Raw genomic sequence first — 16,510 nt, forward strand, 5'->3', positions numbered from 1 at the left:
ATGTGGATATTTGCATGCAAAAGGTTTACTGGAGAGCGCTCTTGGAGTCTGTGGGGAGTGCTTGATGGACGCACAAGCAGGCTAACAGGGAAGCTAAACTACAATGCATTTGCAACAGAAGCTTCCGCTGATCCTATGGGGAGCTCTGGCATTAAGATGGCCCTTCAAAACTGACTGAAGGTAAGGGGCCAGACCTTTTCATCAACAGTCATTGGGTGCAGGCTGGCCTGGAGGAAGAGCCAAGTCTCGGGTGAGTCAGGCGAGGGCAAATCCCAGAGCAGAACTCGGCTATGGGCCACCTACGCTGTGAGCGGTCCTCAGCTGCTCTCAAGCCATGGTTCTAAATTTGACCTTGCATCAGAATCACCCAGCACGCTTGTAAAACCCTAGATGGCTGATCCCCACCCCCAGAATTTTTGATTCAGCAGGTCGGGGGGGGGCCTGAGAACCTGCACCTCTAACAACTTTGCAGGTGAAGCTGACGTTGCTGGTACAGAAAGCACAGTGAGAATCACTGCCCTAGAACCAGTGCTGGGAATGGGGAAGCTTGGCCGGGTCTCCAGAGTATCTCCTCCAAGAGCTAACTGTGGTGAAATCTCCCTCCCCAACAGGCTCAGTGTTTTGTCCCCAGTAGATATATGCAAGGGATTCTAAAAGAGTTAAGGGGAGGGCACCCAAACCAAACATAACTCCTTTCCTGAAGGCAAAAATTTTAGTTGAGTGCAAAACAAACAGGGAGCCTCTGAACACCTGAGGGTGCAAGGATAAGATGTTCCACTGCAAAGAGAAATAGATGCAGAGAAAGCTAGGGGCACACAGACAAGCTCCATTGGGTTTCCGAGGAGCAGTCTAGCATCCTGACTTCCCCCTCATGAGTCTTGACCTTGACTATCAGTAGCCATCTGAGTTTTCCCGTGATATTCCGAACTCACTCAAGTTTTCTTTTTCTTCCTTCCTTCCTTCTTTTTTTTTTTTTTTTTTTTTTTAGCAATCAAGCAATTGCTGTTTCCTCGGGAAACCATTTCCTGTGGGGAAAATTTAATGCATTGCCTTTGCAGGCTGGAGCCGGTACAATCATATTCTGATGGTTTATCAAATTGATGTGGCTATAGCTCAGATTCATTTGATAGTTCAGATTCAGACACTGAGGTATTTGTATAAGAATGATTCTCTTCCATTACCAGTGTACGCACAATCCTATAGATAAGCAAGTTGCCTTTTTATTCCGCCTGGGATCATAAAAGAGAGGTCTTCTAGCCATTTGCCAGTGTAGTATACACCAGAAATGTGCTCTCACTTATGGAAATGATTGACCTGTAACAATATCTTTGCTGGGAAAAGTAGAAATTGTTCAAATCAAATTTGTGGCACTGGCTATAACACACTTTATTAAATGGGGCACAGAGCACAGTTTAACTCTCCTGACTCAGTGTCTTATTACTGACTGCTGTTTCCCTTTCTACTTTGTATCTCAAAATCAAGAACCCTAACAATGTTGAAACAGTTCAGGATTACTAAATCTCTTCAGCCATTGTCTTATGAGTCTCCTGTTGGCACTACGTTTCAGGATTTAAATTCTCAAAACCAGCCACAATGTAGCATGTGCTGAAATGTTAACCAAAGTGGCACCTTAAAAAGAAAGGCTGCCGGCATGAGACCAGCCTGAAAGACAAGGATTAAAAACACCAGCCCATGATTACCCCTTCCCCTGCTGATATAAATGTCTATGGACTTTTCTTAATCCGTGGAGATACCAGAGAAACATTTTTCTGCCAGTCCAAAATATGGAAGTCTTACGATAGTTTCCATGTTTGCTCACCCCAGCAAGTATGCAGTAAGCTTGAAGTAAACACTTCTACAAACACTTTTATTTCCCCATCACCCAGGAACCACTTCTGCTAAAGACTTGTGCTTTACCAAACTCTAAGTGACTCTGCATCTCTCTCCTACCAACCACTCCCTCCTTTCAATATCCACCAGCAGACACTCGGGATCCCAGGACACTGACAAGATGCCATAGTCCCCCAGAAGCAAAGCCACCTAGTGAAAAAGACAGCAGCTCACATACTTTGGAGCTGTGATGAGGAGGAAGCCGAAATACAAGCTAACTCCAGAACACTCAGCAGACAGAGAGGCACCGACGCTTCCCGAGCAGGCTTCCCCATCCAACACCTAGTCCCTGGATTGCATGCAGGTCAACCCACACACACATTAGTCTATTTCGTCTTCAATCTGTGTCTATCTCCTTGTAAACTTTGCACAAGGATGCTCTCTTCCTTGATTCCTTTGATACTCTCAGTCACATATAATTGCCTGCTGCAGAAGCACCGTTTTGCTGAGCCCCCTTTAAATCCAGATTTCCTCCATCTGCCTTGCATCTTTCTCCCTTTAGAATTGCTCTTCTGTAAGACTTGCTTCAACTTCTCATATTTTTTTATGATGCTGAGGCATCTCTGCTAATCAGACAAGTATCCACTGAGTAGATTTCACGAACCCAGCTCTGTGCCAAATATTAATACCGTGTAGAACACAAAAGTATCTTAGTAATCCCTGCTCTCAGAGGATCTGGAACCTGGCTGAGGAAACAAACAAATATACATGAAAAGCTGAATAGTATGAAACAGCAGAAGAGATAATACAAGGTACTAGAGTCTCTGTAAGTGCTAGAGGTCAGAAGACATCACAGCTGGCTGGGGTGATCTATCTAGTTCCTTTCCCAATCCTCCATCAGCGCCATTCCCCAGCCTATCTTTGAACAAAGCAACAATTTTCTGGGTGCTTACTATGTGAAAGGCACTGCTGAGAATGCAAGGAGCCCTCTGCCCTCCAGGAGAGAGAAGATGCAAATACAAACAGCTAGTATATAAAGCAAAAGACGGTACGTGAGAGAGGCAGAAAGTATACAGACTATAGTGCTATTGCACTCTTAATGGCGTTCAAGGAAAAATACATCTACAGCTGTTAAAAATGATGGGGATGACAGAATCTCAGAGATGTCAAGGCGAGTCTGTTTGGGTACTCTATTTCTGCATAAAAGCTATCCTTAAACTCAGTGCCTTAAAACAACCATTCCATTTTCCCCACAGTTTTATGTTTTAGAAGTTTGGGTGGCTTGTCTCTGATCCATGTGATGTCGCCTCAGGTGGCTGGGTCCGGGGGGGTCTGCTCCAAGCTGTACCCTTCACCCATATATCTGGTGCATCTGTGCTCCTTGGTACCTCTCTACAGACAGACAGACAGACAGACAGACAGACACACACACACACACACACACACACACACACACGGCACCTCGTCCTCCAGAACCCTCTGTGCACGGCTTAGACTTTTTCCAGCATGGCACTCTCAGGGCATCAGAGTTCTTTCACTACAGCTTAGGGCTCTATAAGACCAATTTGGAAGCTATCAGTGCTCTGAAAGGCAAGGTCCTGAACTGGTACAGCAACACTTTCATCACACTCTACTATATGCCAAAGACATCACAGTTCAGCCTGGATTCAAGGGAAGGGCAAACAGACCCTCTATGGAAGAGTATAAAGAATTTACAGTCATCTTTAATCGACTACAGAGTCAATGAGAGAATACCATGGCATTGCACAGAATACAAAAATCTGTTTGTTTTTGGAAATAGTCAATTACTGTGATTTTTGTATATTTTAAAATCAAGGGGGAAAGGCATAACTAAGAAAAAATAGTCTGTTTTGTATCACTTGATTTTAGAAATATGAAAAATGTTGACAGCAGGTAATAAATGATTGCCCTGGTTTAAATTATTCCTGAAGCACTTTGTTTATACCTTCACCTCATTCCTTGGAGGAAGCCTTGAACTGCTTTAGACAAAACAGGCAATCTTTGCTCCCTTCCATATTTGAGGGAAAAAAGACGACCCCATAGACCAGGCAAAACAAGAACTTCGTCACCGGGACCAGAGTATCAATAGCAGAACTGGTCAGAGGAGAAATTGCCTGAAGAGAGAAACTAGAAAGGTTATTTTAGGGCAGAGAATAAAGTTGAGAAGCTCTGGAACACTGGAAAGGCTAAGTGGAGAACAGGACAGGACAGCTGGATCTTTCAGCAGCAGAGAGCGAAGCCTCCTCACAAGGACACAGGTTCATGGATCAGACACTTATCTCCAGGGACCCCAGCTCTGAAGAATTAGAATACGTAGGCAAGAACTAGAAAAGAGACCTTGGAACACCGAGAACTTTCACCTCATGGTGATGGCAATGAATGTTGTGAGCAGTAGTTAAATTCCAGATCTATGTGGAAGGTAAAGCCAAGTTATTTTGCTGAGGGTTTGCATGTGGGGTGTGAGAGAAAGAGGAGTCAAGGATGACTTCCAAGTTTTTGCAGGAACAACTGAAAAGGCTGTAAGTAGAGCAGGTTTGGGGAGATATCGGGAGCTCAATTGTTAATATCTAAAGCTTCACCTTCTTATTCGACATCCAAGTAGAGATTATAAGGAGGTAGCTGGAATATGAGTCCGGAGTTAGGAGAGAAAAGCAGCCTCAAGATAAAAATTGGGAGGGGGAGGGGACATCAGCATATAAATGGTGTTTAAGTCATAAGACTAGAGGAGTCCACCTACAGGCTGAGTGAAAATGGAGGAAAGAAGGCTAGGCTCTGAGCCCACGGGTCTAAAAGTTGGAGTTCAGGAAGGAACCAGCAAAGAAGAAATGTCCAAAGAGTCAGGAGACAAATATAACTAGATATAAAGAATGTCACCAGGAAGATGTAAAAATTCTATATTTATATGTACCTAAAAAATTATCCTCAAAAATATGTAAAGCAACAATTGACAACACTTGAAGTAGTAGTATACCAATCCAAAGTCGTAGGCGCAGATTTTCGTGTACTTTTCTCAGGAGCGATAGAACAAGCAAGCGGAAAAGTCAGCAAGCACACTGAAGTATTTGAACAACAGCACTGACAAATTTGATCTATTTGGCATCTAACAAGGAGGGGAACTCAGTAAAATTTACACAGGTTTTACGTAAATGGTAATCCTTAACTCTGATAATGTAAATTTGTCTAAATATCAAGCAGGGCTTTAGCAGTCCTGAGATTATCGCTACTAGTCCTAGGACTTGAGGGCCCAGTGAGGATGTGGGAACTGGGACGACTGGTAGCTGCTGGATCCTCAGCAGATCTGTTTGATGACAGCTGCAATCACAGAGGAGCTGCTGCCTGAGGTAAAGAAGGGATGAGAAATGCCTAAGTTCACCCTTCCACCCACCCTCCAGTCCCACCAGTGCCATTTGCTGAACCCAACTGGAAGCTGATTGACAAGGTGGTACCTGGGAAATGGAACCCTTGGAGGCCACCTCTCCTGCAATACAGAGCAGAACACAGAAAAGGGCACAGAACGGATATGAGAGAAGTGAGGCAAGACCAGCACATCATGTCCAATGCTTTGTACTTCATTGGAAGTGTAATGGGGAACAATTGACTAGTTATAAGCAGGAAGTCACAATTAATTGGCATTTTTAAAATATCACCCAATCTGCAGTGTAAAGATTGCATTAGAGAGAGAGCTAGATGGCCACGATGATTAATTTTATGTGTCAAGTTGACTGGGCCATGGGATGCCCAGATAGCTGGTAAAATATTACTTCTGAGTGTGCCTATGAGAGCGTTTTCAGAAGAGATTAGCATTGGAATCAACAGACTGAGTAAAGAAGATTCACCCTCCCCGTGTGGGTGGGCATCATCTAACCGGCTGAGGGCCCTAATAGAACAAAAAGGCAGAGGCAGGGCAAATGTGCTTCTTTTCTTCCTGAGCTGGAACATCCATCTTCTCCTGGCCTTGTGCGTCAGGGGTCCTGGTTCTTGGGCCTTCAGACTCTGAGACTTAAACCAGTGGCTGTCCTGGTTCTCAGGTCTTTGTCTCTGACTGAATTATACCACAAACCTTCCTGGTTCTCCAGCTTGTAGATGGCATAGCATGAGACCTGTCGGCCTCCAAAATCACATGAGCCAAATTCCATAATACATCTCCTCTTATATCTCTCTATACATCCTAGTGGTTCTGTTTCTCTGAAGAACCTTAATACAATGGTCATGAGAAGAACAGTTATGAGACTGTTGCCTTTCTCTCTAGGCAGAGATTATGGTGACTTAGACTAAAGCTGTGGCAAAAAAAGCGGACCGATTTGAAACAAATGTAAAAGTTAGGCTTGTGAGAAGAAAACTGAGTCTGAGGGAGGGAGGGGGAGGGGTGAAGGATGACTCCCAGGCTTCCATCCCGAACGACAGGGGGAGTGAAGGAATCATTTGCTAAGATAAGAAAAGCAAAAGGACGAACATATTTACAAGGAAGATGGTAAATTCAGTTTTGATATTTGCAAGTGATCAAAAGAGTGGGATCTGATGGACAGTGGATTATCTGGGCTTGGAGTTCAGAAGTAGTATCTGAACTGGGATATACATCGGGAAGCCATCAGCATATACCTGGTATCTGAAACCAAGGAAGTGCGTGAGATCACCTGGGAAGATTATGTACAGTCAGAAAGGGGCCTGAGTTTAGAGGAACTCCGATAGATAAAGGAAAAAGAAAAAATCAGAAATAAGTCAAAGTAGATGTCAGAAGAAATTGAAAAGAATGTGATGCCAAGAAAAAGACTGTCTCAGGAAGGAGGAGTGTTTTACGGGTGAAATGTAATTGAGAAATCAAGAAGGTTAGAACTAAGAGCAACTTCCAATGAAGAACTAAGGTTAGAACTTCTAATGAAGTACAAAGCGCTGGCTATGATGTGCTGGTCATCATAGCTACCTTAGTGTGTATTGTTTCTCTAGGGACTGGGAAGAAACAGAGTTGGATTGGGAAATGAGGAAATGGTGACATCAAGTATGGACAACTAGTATAAGAAGTTTGATTGGGAAAGGGAAGTGACAACAGGGCAGCAGCTACGAGTAGGTTTCACTGAACAACAGGAAGCATTATAAACTTTTGAGCAAGAGAATGAATGGCACAATGAAAACAAGGCTTTGAGAAAGTAATTTTCACCAGACTGGGAGAACATACGGGGGAGCAGATATATATGCACACCCCCGAGTTTCATTGCTCCTAGTGCCCAATGCTTTGACTTACAGGAAATGCAGACATTAGAAGATTCTCCTTCACCAAGTATATCCAAGGATGCTTGAAATGAATCCATCCTGCTCATCACTTGCTACCACTCCCATCAGAAGTACTCATTTACGGCCAACCTTCTGGGCCCAACAGGTCTAAGCCAATGCCATTTAAATCTCTTCACTCCCACCCCACTGGTCAGGTTGTTTTGAGGGTTTCAGCCGCCAACGGTGCTGCCAGAAAATGGCCCATGTTACTGGTGTTGCTGCCAGAAAGGATGGGACTCTGGAACCCTCCAGTGACAGGGACCTGGTTAAAATCACCATTTACACTGGTTTCCATATAGACCTCCTGGTTCACCAAGGCAGAGGCTCTCCGACAAAGCAAGAACAACTGCGTAACTGCGTGCGTGCGTGTGTGTGTGTGTGTGTGTGTGTGTGTGAGAGATGTTTTCTGATAACAGCGGCCAGTCGTCAAGTGCTGTCTGTTGGTCAGGAAGTTCTCTATGTACTTTAGCTCATTGAATTCTCACAACAACCCTCTGAGGTAGGTATGATTATTATTCCTGTTTTATAGCCGAGGAAACTGACACATGGAGAAGTGAGATAACTTGACCAAGGTCACCAGTCTAATAGATAGAGGGGCAGGGTACACGAGCAGGCAAGTCTGGCTGTGGATGCCACGCTCACCACCACCACTCTCTATTGCCACTTTGACTTTGTGCTGAGGGTACCTCTGTTGCCCACCAGATACCTTTTCCCCTTATGGTGTGTTCTCTTTGCATCCTTTGCTGAAATATGGCCACAGATGCCACCCCAGCTCACTGGATATATTTTTACATCTAGTTTTATGGTGAGGAGGAAATGATCTCACTTCCTTGGTCCTATGCAAATTCGTGGGTATCTATTCTATAGATAGACTGTGGAAGGGGGAAGAGATACATTTAAGCCCCAGATCAGCCAGGATGCAAGTACATCCAGGATACAGAGTGGCACGTTATCTATGTCCTCCTACCACAAATATAAGGGCCAAATGTCCCTTTAGCCAAATATTAATCTGACCAAGGCATGCTGGATGAATTGGAGTCTCCCTCCTCACCCATGTAAAAGTATTACTACTGTAGCTGCTATGTTGACGGCTAACAGAGCAGAAAATGTTAGGCCCATAGTAATCAGGTTATGTTTACCTTTTCTCCTTACAGAGATATTTCAAGAACGAGGATCCATTCTCTGCCCAGCTATGGCTTAGGAAATCTTAAGAAGCTGCGGGCCAAGTCAACTTACGACTTAAAAAAGCTCCCCAGTCTGGAAGCTTTTGTCACACTCGTGGAGGCCAGCCTCACCTACCCCAGCCACTGCTGCATCTTTGCCAACTGGAGGCGGCAGATGTGAGTCTTCTTGTGTCCGCCCCCGAGCCCCACTTGGGCATTTCTCCAATGCAGACCTTGGTCCACAACTTCTACACCTGTGTGGCATGAAGAGGATCCCCTGGCAGAGGCACCCACGATGAAATCCTTTAGGCAGAGTCTAGATCAAAGCTTTAGTGTTCTCTCTGAAAATGGGCTCACAGGAGAGGGCTACCCACATGGCAGGCTACCTACCAAATATTAAATGAGCTAACATGAAAAACACCAAGCAAGCCTGACTCGCAGCTGATGCTTAATAAATATTTGTTCCCTTTTCCCTTTGTCCCGACATGGATTTATCCTTCAAGTTCCAAACTCTGCACTCCATAAGTGTGCCAGGGACCATCAAAGTCAACTTTGGAAGGGAGAAGCATAGATGCCGTAGCAAAGACTGATGCACACACCCGCAACACATCCCAGCAACTCGAAACCTCCCTAACCCATCTTTGGAGCTTAGCACCTCAGAGGGAGGACTAAGATTGTGACATCTGTTCGCTTTGGCTTTCCAGAGCCCCAAATTACAGAGGGTAGTCCAAACAAAGCCAAGTCCTAGTGGGTGACGGGTTAAAAAGTTGAGGTTCTGGAGAGAGCGGAGAGGGAGTACTTTAGAGATTACATGTTCAGGTATTTAAAGGATCCGCTGGAGATATAGTTTATTGGGTATCAGGAGTTCTCAAAGCTTTCTGCCTCTCCTAAACTCACTGATAAAATTCATACCACACAGTGGCACTCAATCAGATGACGCCTCATTCCCACTCTGGTGCAGTAGCCCAGCACGAATACAGCTTCTGGGATACCTTTCACTGCTTAACGCGGTCTCTATTATTCAACCTTAACATGCAGACGGGTCCCCTTCTCTAAAGCAAAGTGAAACAACTGAACAGTACACACCCTAAGTTAACTAGCAGCCCACACTCAGACCCATTGAAAGGATCTGCGGAAAAGGGGCCGCTCTTCAGAATTAGCATGCGTCATTGGGGAACTCTCCAGAATCAGACACTCCTCACAGATTAGCTCAAGGGCCAGGGGGTTTCTTCCTAATGACTAGAATTCTTAAGGGCTTGGGCTAAGGCAGCAAGGCCCGCCTCTTTTATACCCCAGGAAGAGATATTCCAGCCAGGGCAGGAAAGATACCCATTTCACTGCCAGAACCCTGGAACTAAATACCCCCCAGGAGAAATCTCAGAGGACGTTAAGACCACTGAAGGAGCTGTACATCATCTGTTGTCTGCCTCAGCGCCCACACCCCAGAGAAATATATCCTCTTCCTCTGTTGCTCAGACTCCCCTTCGTAGTGTAGATGTGGCCTCAGGGCTCTCCCGACTAGAAATCTCCGCATCTGCCTTACATCTTACCGTGATTGAAGGCTTCCCTGATCCCTCCAGACCACCGGACTCTCACCCTCTCTAGGTCCCTATTGTAACTTACATCAGGGCTCGTCAGGTGCGGCAAAGGAGAGGCCCACGCCTCTTCTAGGAAGACATGCCAAAACGGGGTAACAAAAATAGCAATGGTGTTTAGTCTTTATGTTTAACAAATTCACAAACCCAAAGCAATATGGTTCTGCTATTCAGAAGATAACTGTAGGTGTGGTTAGGTAATGACATTTGAGTTTAAAGTTGTGTGATGAAATTGTTCCTCCAATCCCCGTTTGGAAATAATGCCTGAAGTGTAAATGTTAGGCCCTTGTGACTGTGACATTTTGGCCCATGGACCCCATGGACTTTCATGGAAAGACCTTATTAACCATGCCCCTCATCTGTCATTTAACCAGTTATGTCCATACTCAGCTTGCATTGATATTTTGCCCTAGTTTTGTTATTTATTGTATTTAGGCCTTTTCTTCCCGGCTAGATTTTAAATTGAGGCACTGTGGCATATTCATTAAGTACTCACATAGGGCCTAGACCTCAACATGAACTCAGTAAGTAACCACATCCTCTCTGTTCATATTGCTGATACTTGTCAAGGACTCACTGCCAGGCACTGTAATACTTTGCAGCTTTATCTCATTTAATATTCACAAAGGTAAAAACACCATTTTTATTCCCTTCTCACAAAGGCAGAAACTGAGGCTCAGAGACAGTAAATAACTTGACAAACACCAAACAAACTCAGATCCAAACTCTCTGGTCTGCCTGTCTGTCTGCAAAGCTCAGGCTCTCGGCCACTCCGCCATGCATTTCCCAAGTATCTGTTCATTGATTTACTGGGATCCAAGAGTACTACTTTTTAACCTCACCCCAAACTGAATTCCCAACTCTTTATAACACTTAGGATTTGCCGAGGTACTGCAGAGGCATGATTTTACTTCCCCTGCTTCCATTTTTCTTTCTATTCTTCTCTAAGAGACATCCATTGTTCACCTTTCCCCCACTCATGTCATTGGGTCACTGCTGTTTCGGGAAAGGGAAGCATCTATATTTAAAATATGTTCGTAGCAGTATCAAAAATAAGCATCTTCACCGAAGCCACCATAAGCCCCGGGAAGTGAAGGCTGTGTCTGTCTAGATGGTCAGATCTGTTTCAGTGAACCGAATCACAGTCTGTTGGCACCAGGTTACTTACTTCCTGTTCCTAGAACTGGGCTGCCGCTAATCCAATGACAGGGTTTAGGAATTGGGAGTGAGAGTAAGAAACAAAGTGATTCTCTTGTCCCCTCTTTGCCCATCTCTGAACTTGCCTCACCTTTCTTGTAAGATCTCTGACTAAACCAAAAGATTTTCTGCACATTTTCAATTACACGTATGTTAACTGTTTAACCTCCTTAGTGTAAACTGTGACTGATGTGAGAAGCTCTATCAGTCTCTAAAACAACAAATGACACATTATCCAGGAAAGAAAAAAAAAAGGAGTCCCTTGATCCAAGGAAAAATGACTTTCTGGCAGTTCAGTTCACTTTCTGGAGGGAGAGAAAGGAGAGGGTTCTCACTAACAGCCCCTTCTCCTAGAGGCTGATGTGGAAAAGTTCAGTCTGGGTCTGCTGGCACACTTGGCCAGCCCTCATCGTTTAGTACCTAATGGAATCTTTACCTCCTCCACGCCCCAGTCACTCTCTCCATCTTATTGGGGAGGGGGGTCTTTGAAGAGTTTTAACACTCACCTCCCCACTCACTTAAGAGATTACGTTAAGGCCCGGGAGAAATGCAATACCATTGCTGTGAGCTTGCCCCTCAGGGAGGGAGGAAGGGAATGGGTGTGTGTGTGCGTGTGTGCGTGTGTGCGCGTGTGTGTGTGTGTGTGTGTGTCTGTGTGTACACACACGCATTTCCAAAAGAAGATCCAATGTGAAACATTCCCATTCCTTAAGCTTTTGCTTCAAAACAGAACTATTACCCTCTGGCTCTACATGCACTGTCCACTTGTCTGGATGGAATATTTATCATCTGGCTTTCACTCACATCCCTTCTGCAAGTGCCTCTGTTCTGTTGACGAGGCCTCTTGTACATTGGGGTTTAAAGGGAAAGCTGAGACAGAAATGTGAGCCGGAGAAGAGGCAGCTCCTCGGGGAATGAGTTACAATCTTGGAATAAATTAGGCCCCTTGCACCTGCACTTGCCCTTTTGGGCACTCACTAGCGAACTACTTAATGTGAGAGAGCCAGGATTACCTTGTAAATACATGCCTGAGGCTTGTTGTGGCCCCTGGGGAGTGAAATAATAAAGAATAAGCCCCTCCCTAACATTTCAGGCGAATTAGCAGACCTCCTGGTAGCCTGAGTACCAAACAGCCAGGGACAGGGTCTGATCTACAGCCTCTGATCTTCTAATTTATGTAGATAAAATAAACTCTTATTTGAGTCAGAGAACAGTCCAGATCTTCCAGGACTGGAGTTTAGAGTAGAGGAAAGGGGGTATACACTACTCAGGCATATGAAGAGAGAGCTGAATGGAGATGGGGAAGGGTGAGGGTAGAGTTGATATCGTCTGTAAATTATTTGCACTTAACAGCAAAGCTTAGCTAGTCCCAGGCGCCTTCCTCCCCACATTCAGGTTGTGGCCAGATGGTTTCCCCAGTGGGCCATCCAACTCTAGGAATATATGCACGAGTTGTTCTGTTCATTTACAGTAAGCAGCATTAACCCTTGAGTTTAGCCTCAAGGGCAGACAAACTGTTAGAAGAAAAAAAAAAAAAAACTCTCAGGAAGAAACCCCACTCTCTGCCCCGTGTAAAGACAGTGATATATTTGCCAATCTGGATCCAACATATTGATTCTATTCCTTTTTGTATTTTTCTAGCTCTGACCTGCATCCAATTTGCAACAAATCTATCTTCAGGCAAGAAGTCGATGATATGACTCAAGCTAGGGGTCAGAGAGTCTCTTTGGCAGAAGACGATGAGTCCAGCTACGCCAAACGATTTGACGTGATGTACAGTGAACCTGACTATGACTTATGCAATGACGTGGTTGACATCACTTGCTCCCCCGAGCCAGATGCATTCAATCCATGTGAAGATATCATGGGGTATGGTATCCTCAGGGTCCTGATATGGTTCATTAGCGTCCTGGCCATCACTGGGAACATCTTAGTGCTCTTAATACTGATCACCAGCCAATACAAGCTCACAGTCCCCCGGTTCCTTATGTGCAATTTGGCCTTTGCCGACCTCTGCATTGGGATCTACCTGCTGCTCATAGCGTCAGTTGACATCCACACCAAAAGCCAGTACCACAACTACGCCATTGACTGGCAAACTGGAGCAGGCTGTGACGCTGCCGGCTTCTTCACCGTCTTTGCCAGTGAGCTCTCAGTCTACACCCTGACAGCCATCACGCTGGAAAGATGGCACACCATCACCCACGCCATGCAGCTAGAACGCAAGGTACAGCTCCGCCATGCTGCCAGCGTCATGCTGGTGGGCTGGATCTTCGCTTGTGCAGTCGCCCTCTTTCCCATCTTTGGCATCAGCAGCTACATGAAGGTGAGCATCTGCCTGCCTATGGATATCGACAGCCCCTTGTCACAACTGTATGTTATGTCCCTCCTTGTGCTCAACGTCCTGGCCTTTGTGGTCATCTGTGGCTGCTACACTCACATCTACCTCACAGTGAGAAACCCCAACATCACATCCTCCTCTAGCGACACCAAGATTGCCAAGCGCATGGCCATGCTCATCTTCACTGACTTCCTCTGCATGGCGCCCATCTCCTTCTTTGCCATCTCTGCCTCCCTCAAGGTGCCCCTCATCACTGTGTCCAAGTCAAAGATCCTCCTGGTCCTGTTCTACCCCATCAACTCCTGTGCCAACCCCTTCCTCTACGCTATCTTCACCAAGAACTTCCGCAGGGATTTCTTCATTCTGCTGAGCAAGTTTGGCTGCTATGAAATGCAAGCCCAGACCTATAGGACAGAAACCTCATCCACTGCCCACAACTTTCATCCAAGGAATGGCCACTGCCCTCCAGTTCCCAGGGCTACCAATGGTTCCAATTACACACTTATCCCCCTAAGCCATTTAGCCCAGAACTAAAACACACTGTGCAAACGCTTCTGAGTGTTGAATGACAATTAAGTCTTGCCTTTGAAGAATATGCCATGGCACAGCTGACAGAGCACTTCTACGTGCTTCATCTAATTTAATCTTCCGGGCACATCCATAAGGTAAATTAGTCAGAAACTATTAACTCTATGTGATTCATTAGGAAGCTGAAGTATTAATAACAACATTAATAATTAAAATAATGTAATGCTACATCACATTTGTTTTATCCTTTATAAATGTTCAAAGTGCTTTTGTTCGGGTCATCTCAGCCGATCCCTAGAAAAGTCCTATTAAACAGGCAGAACAGGAATTATTCTTGGAGTTTTATAGATGAGAAAAACAAGACTCGAAGGGTTAAGTGACTTGTTCAAAATTGCTTGGCTTACAAGAGGCAGAGCCACAATTAAGTGTTCTGACTCCCAGGGAACTTCCAAGAGAGGCAGCACAATACTCATTCATTCATTCATTCACTCAACGAATATCTACTGAGCACCAATGTGATGGCTTTGTAATGTGTCAACTTGAGTAGGCTGAACTACACTTGCCAGAATTCCCTTTCTTATATGCTTCCCATGTGGGCCACAGGGATGACTCTCAGGAATATAGGAGGGTGGAAGGGAAGCTGCAGCTATTTTCTCACTTACGCTTTGTTGCTCAGCTGCTGGTTCAGCTCACTGCTGTGATGCAACAGCTGGGCCTGCAATGGCTCCACTATCCCCTGAAATCTTCTTCAGGTTCTCTGCCTCCTAAGCCAGGTATATGTGTTTAGCTCCACGATGAAGAACCCCAACTTCTGCAGAACACTTATCACCAAGGTCAGAAGCCACAATAACAGAAATGGAGCTCAGTTTGACCTTGTGGGGTTCCGTCTCGTGCCTGTGGCTTGGCTTCAAGCATGCTCGTGATCTTCCCTTTATTGCCTGCCCTATGGACTTCAAGCTCTAGCATCAGACGTAGAGACAACACCCTTACAGAGACCACTTAACCAATCCCCACAATCACGTAAGCCAATTCCCTGTAACAAATATTTACCCCATATATACCTACATGCATGCATGACTGCTTTTGCTTCTTCAGTCAAACCCTGATAGAAGACACAACCTATATGGCGTGCATGTGGATTATAATGTTAAAAACATAGCAGCTTTGGAATCGGAGCTGAGATTTTATTCTTACTCCATGATAAGCCAGGACTCCTCCTCCCTAGGCTCAGTGTCTTCCTCTGTAAATGGGAGTTGATTATAACATCTAACTATTAAGCTTACTATAAGAATTGGAAAAGGAAATAGGTGTAAAGTGCCTGATGCTGTAATAGGCTTGTTGAATGTCAATTTACTTCTCTCCTCCCAGATCAATGCCTGGACTAGTGCCTAGTTCTCCCGACCATGATCTAGAACTCATTCCATCACATCATGTTACTCCTGATAAATAACTATACTTCCCCTATTTCCACCTTTGACTCCATCTGGATAATCTGGATCATAGATACCAACCACAAATCCCCATCAAGCACTGTGCCATGACCAGCCCACAAAACTCCGAGTCTCCTCGGAGAGCATCTTCTTTCCATGTCAAAGCCAATCCCTCCTTCTCTTGCCCCATTTCAAAAGTTGGTCCCAAATGCATTAACAGGGGAGTCCTTAGAGGGCTGAAGAAAAAGCAATCACCTCTGCTGATGTGACCTGGCACCATCTTGACCTATTATGAGCATCAGTGAGAAATGGAATAAGTATCGTAGAAATAGTACAGAGCTGAGCTGGTCAGTACAGGAGCCATTAGCCACGTGTAGCTATTGAGCACCTGAAATCTGACAAGCCTGAACTGAGACGTGCTGTAAGTAAAAGACACACTGGCTTTCAAATACTTAGTGCAGAGAAAAGAGAATTACAGTATCTCAAAAATTTTGATATTGATTACATCTTGGAACAATATTATTTTGGACATACTGAGACAAATATATTTAAAAATTAATTTCATCTATTTTTTAATATCCTTTAATGAGGCTACTAGAATATTTAAAATTACCTAAGTGCCAGTAGTGGGATTGCTGGGTCATATGGTAGTTCTATTTTTAGTTTTTTAAGGAACCTCCATACTGAATGGATAAAGAAGATGTGGCACATATATACAATGGAATATTACTCAGCCATAAAAAGAAACGAAATTGAGTTATTTGTAGTGATGTGGATGGACCTACAGTCTGTCATACAGAGTGAAGTAAGCCAGAAAGAAAAAAACAAATACCATATGCTAACACATATATATGGAATCTAAAAAAAAAGGTTATGAAGAACCTACGGGCAGGACAGGAATAAAGACGCAGCTCTAGAGAGTGGACTTGAGGACACGGGGATGGGGAAAGGCAAACTGGGACAAAGTGAGAGAGTGGCATGGACTTATATATACTACCAAATGTAAAATAGATAGCTAGTGGGAAGCAGCCGCATAGCACAGGGAGATCAGCTTGGTGCTTTGTAACCACCTAGAGGGGTGGGATAGGGAGGGTGGAAGGGAGATGCAAGAGAGAGGAGATACGGGGATGTATATAT

General features: G+C 44.7%; 1 protein-coding gene across 2 annotated transcripts in view; it reads left to right on the forward strand.

Moving 5' to 3' along the window:
• FSHR (follicle stimulating hormone receptor) overlaps window positions 1-14,530 on the forward strand; it is a 166,767-nt gene extending 152,237 nt beyond the window's left edge. For both annotated transcript variants that reach the window (XM_004264960.1, XM_004264961.2), the window contains 2 exons: window positions 8,274-8,459; window positions 12,716-14,530. In XM_004264960.1, the coding sequence (XP_004265008.1) occupies window positions 8,274-8,459; window positions 12,716-13,949 (1,420 nt within the window). In that variant the 3' untranslated portion in view covers window positions 13,950-14,530. The remainder of the gene's footprint in view (window positions 1-8,273; window positions 8,460-12,715) is intronic.
• The last annotated feature ends 1,980 nt before the right edge of the window (window positions 14,531-16,510 follow it).

The sequence above is a fragment of the Orcinus orca genome, chromosome 13 (assembly GCF_937001465.1).
Source record: "Orcinus orca chromosome 13, mOrcOrc1.1, whole genome shotgun sequence".
Lineage (NCBI taxonomy): Eukaryota > Metazoa > Chordata > Mammalia > Artiodactyla > Delphinidae > Orcinus > Orcinus orca.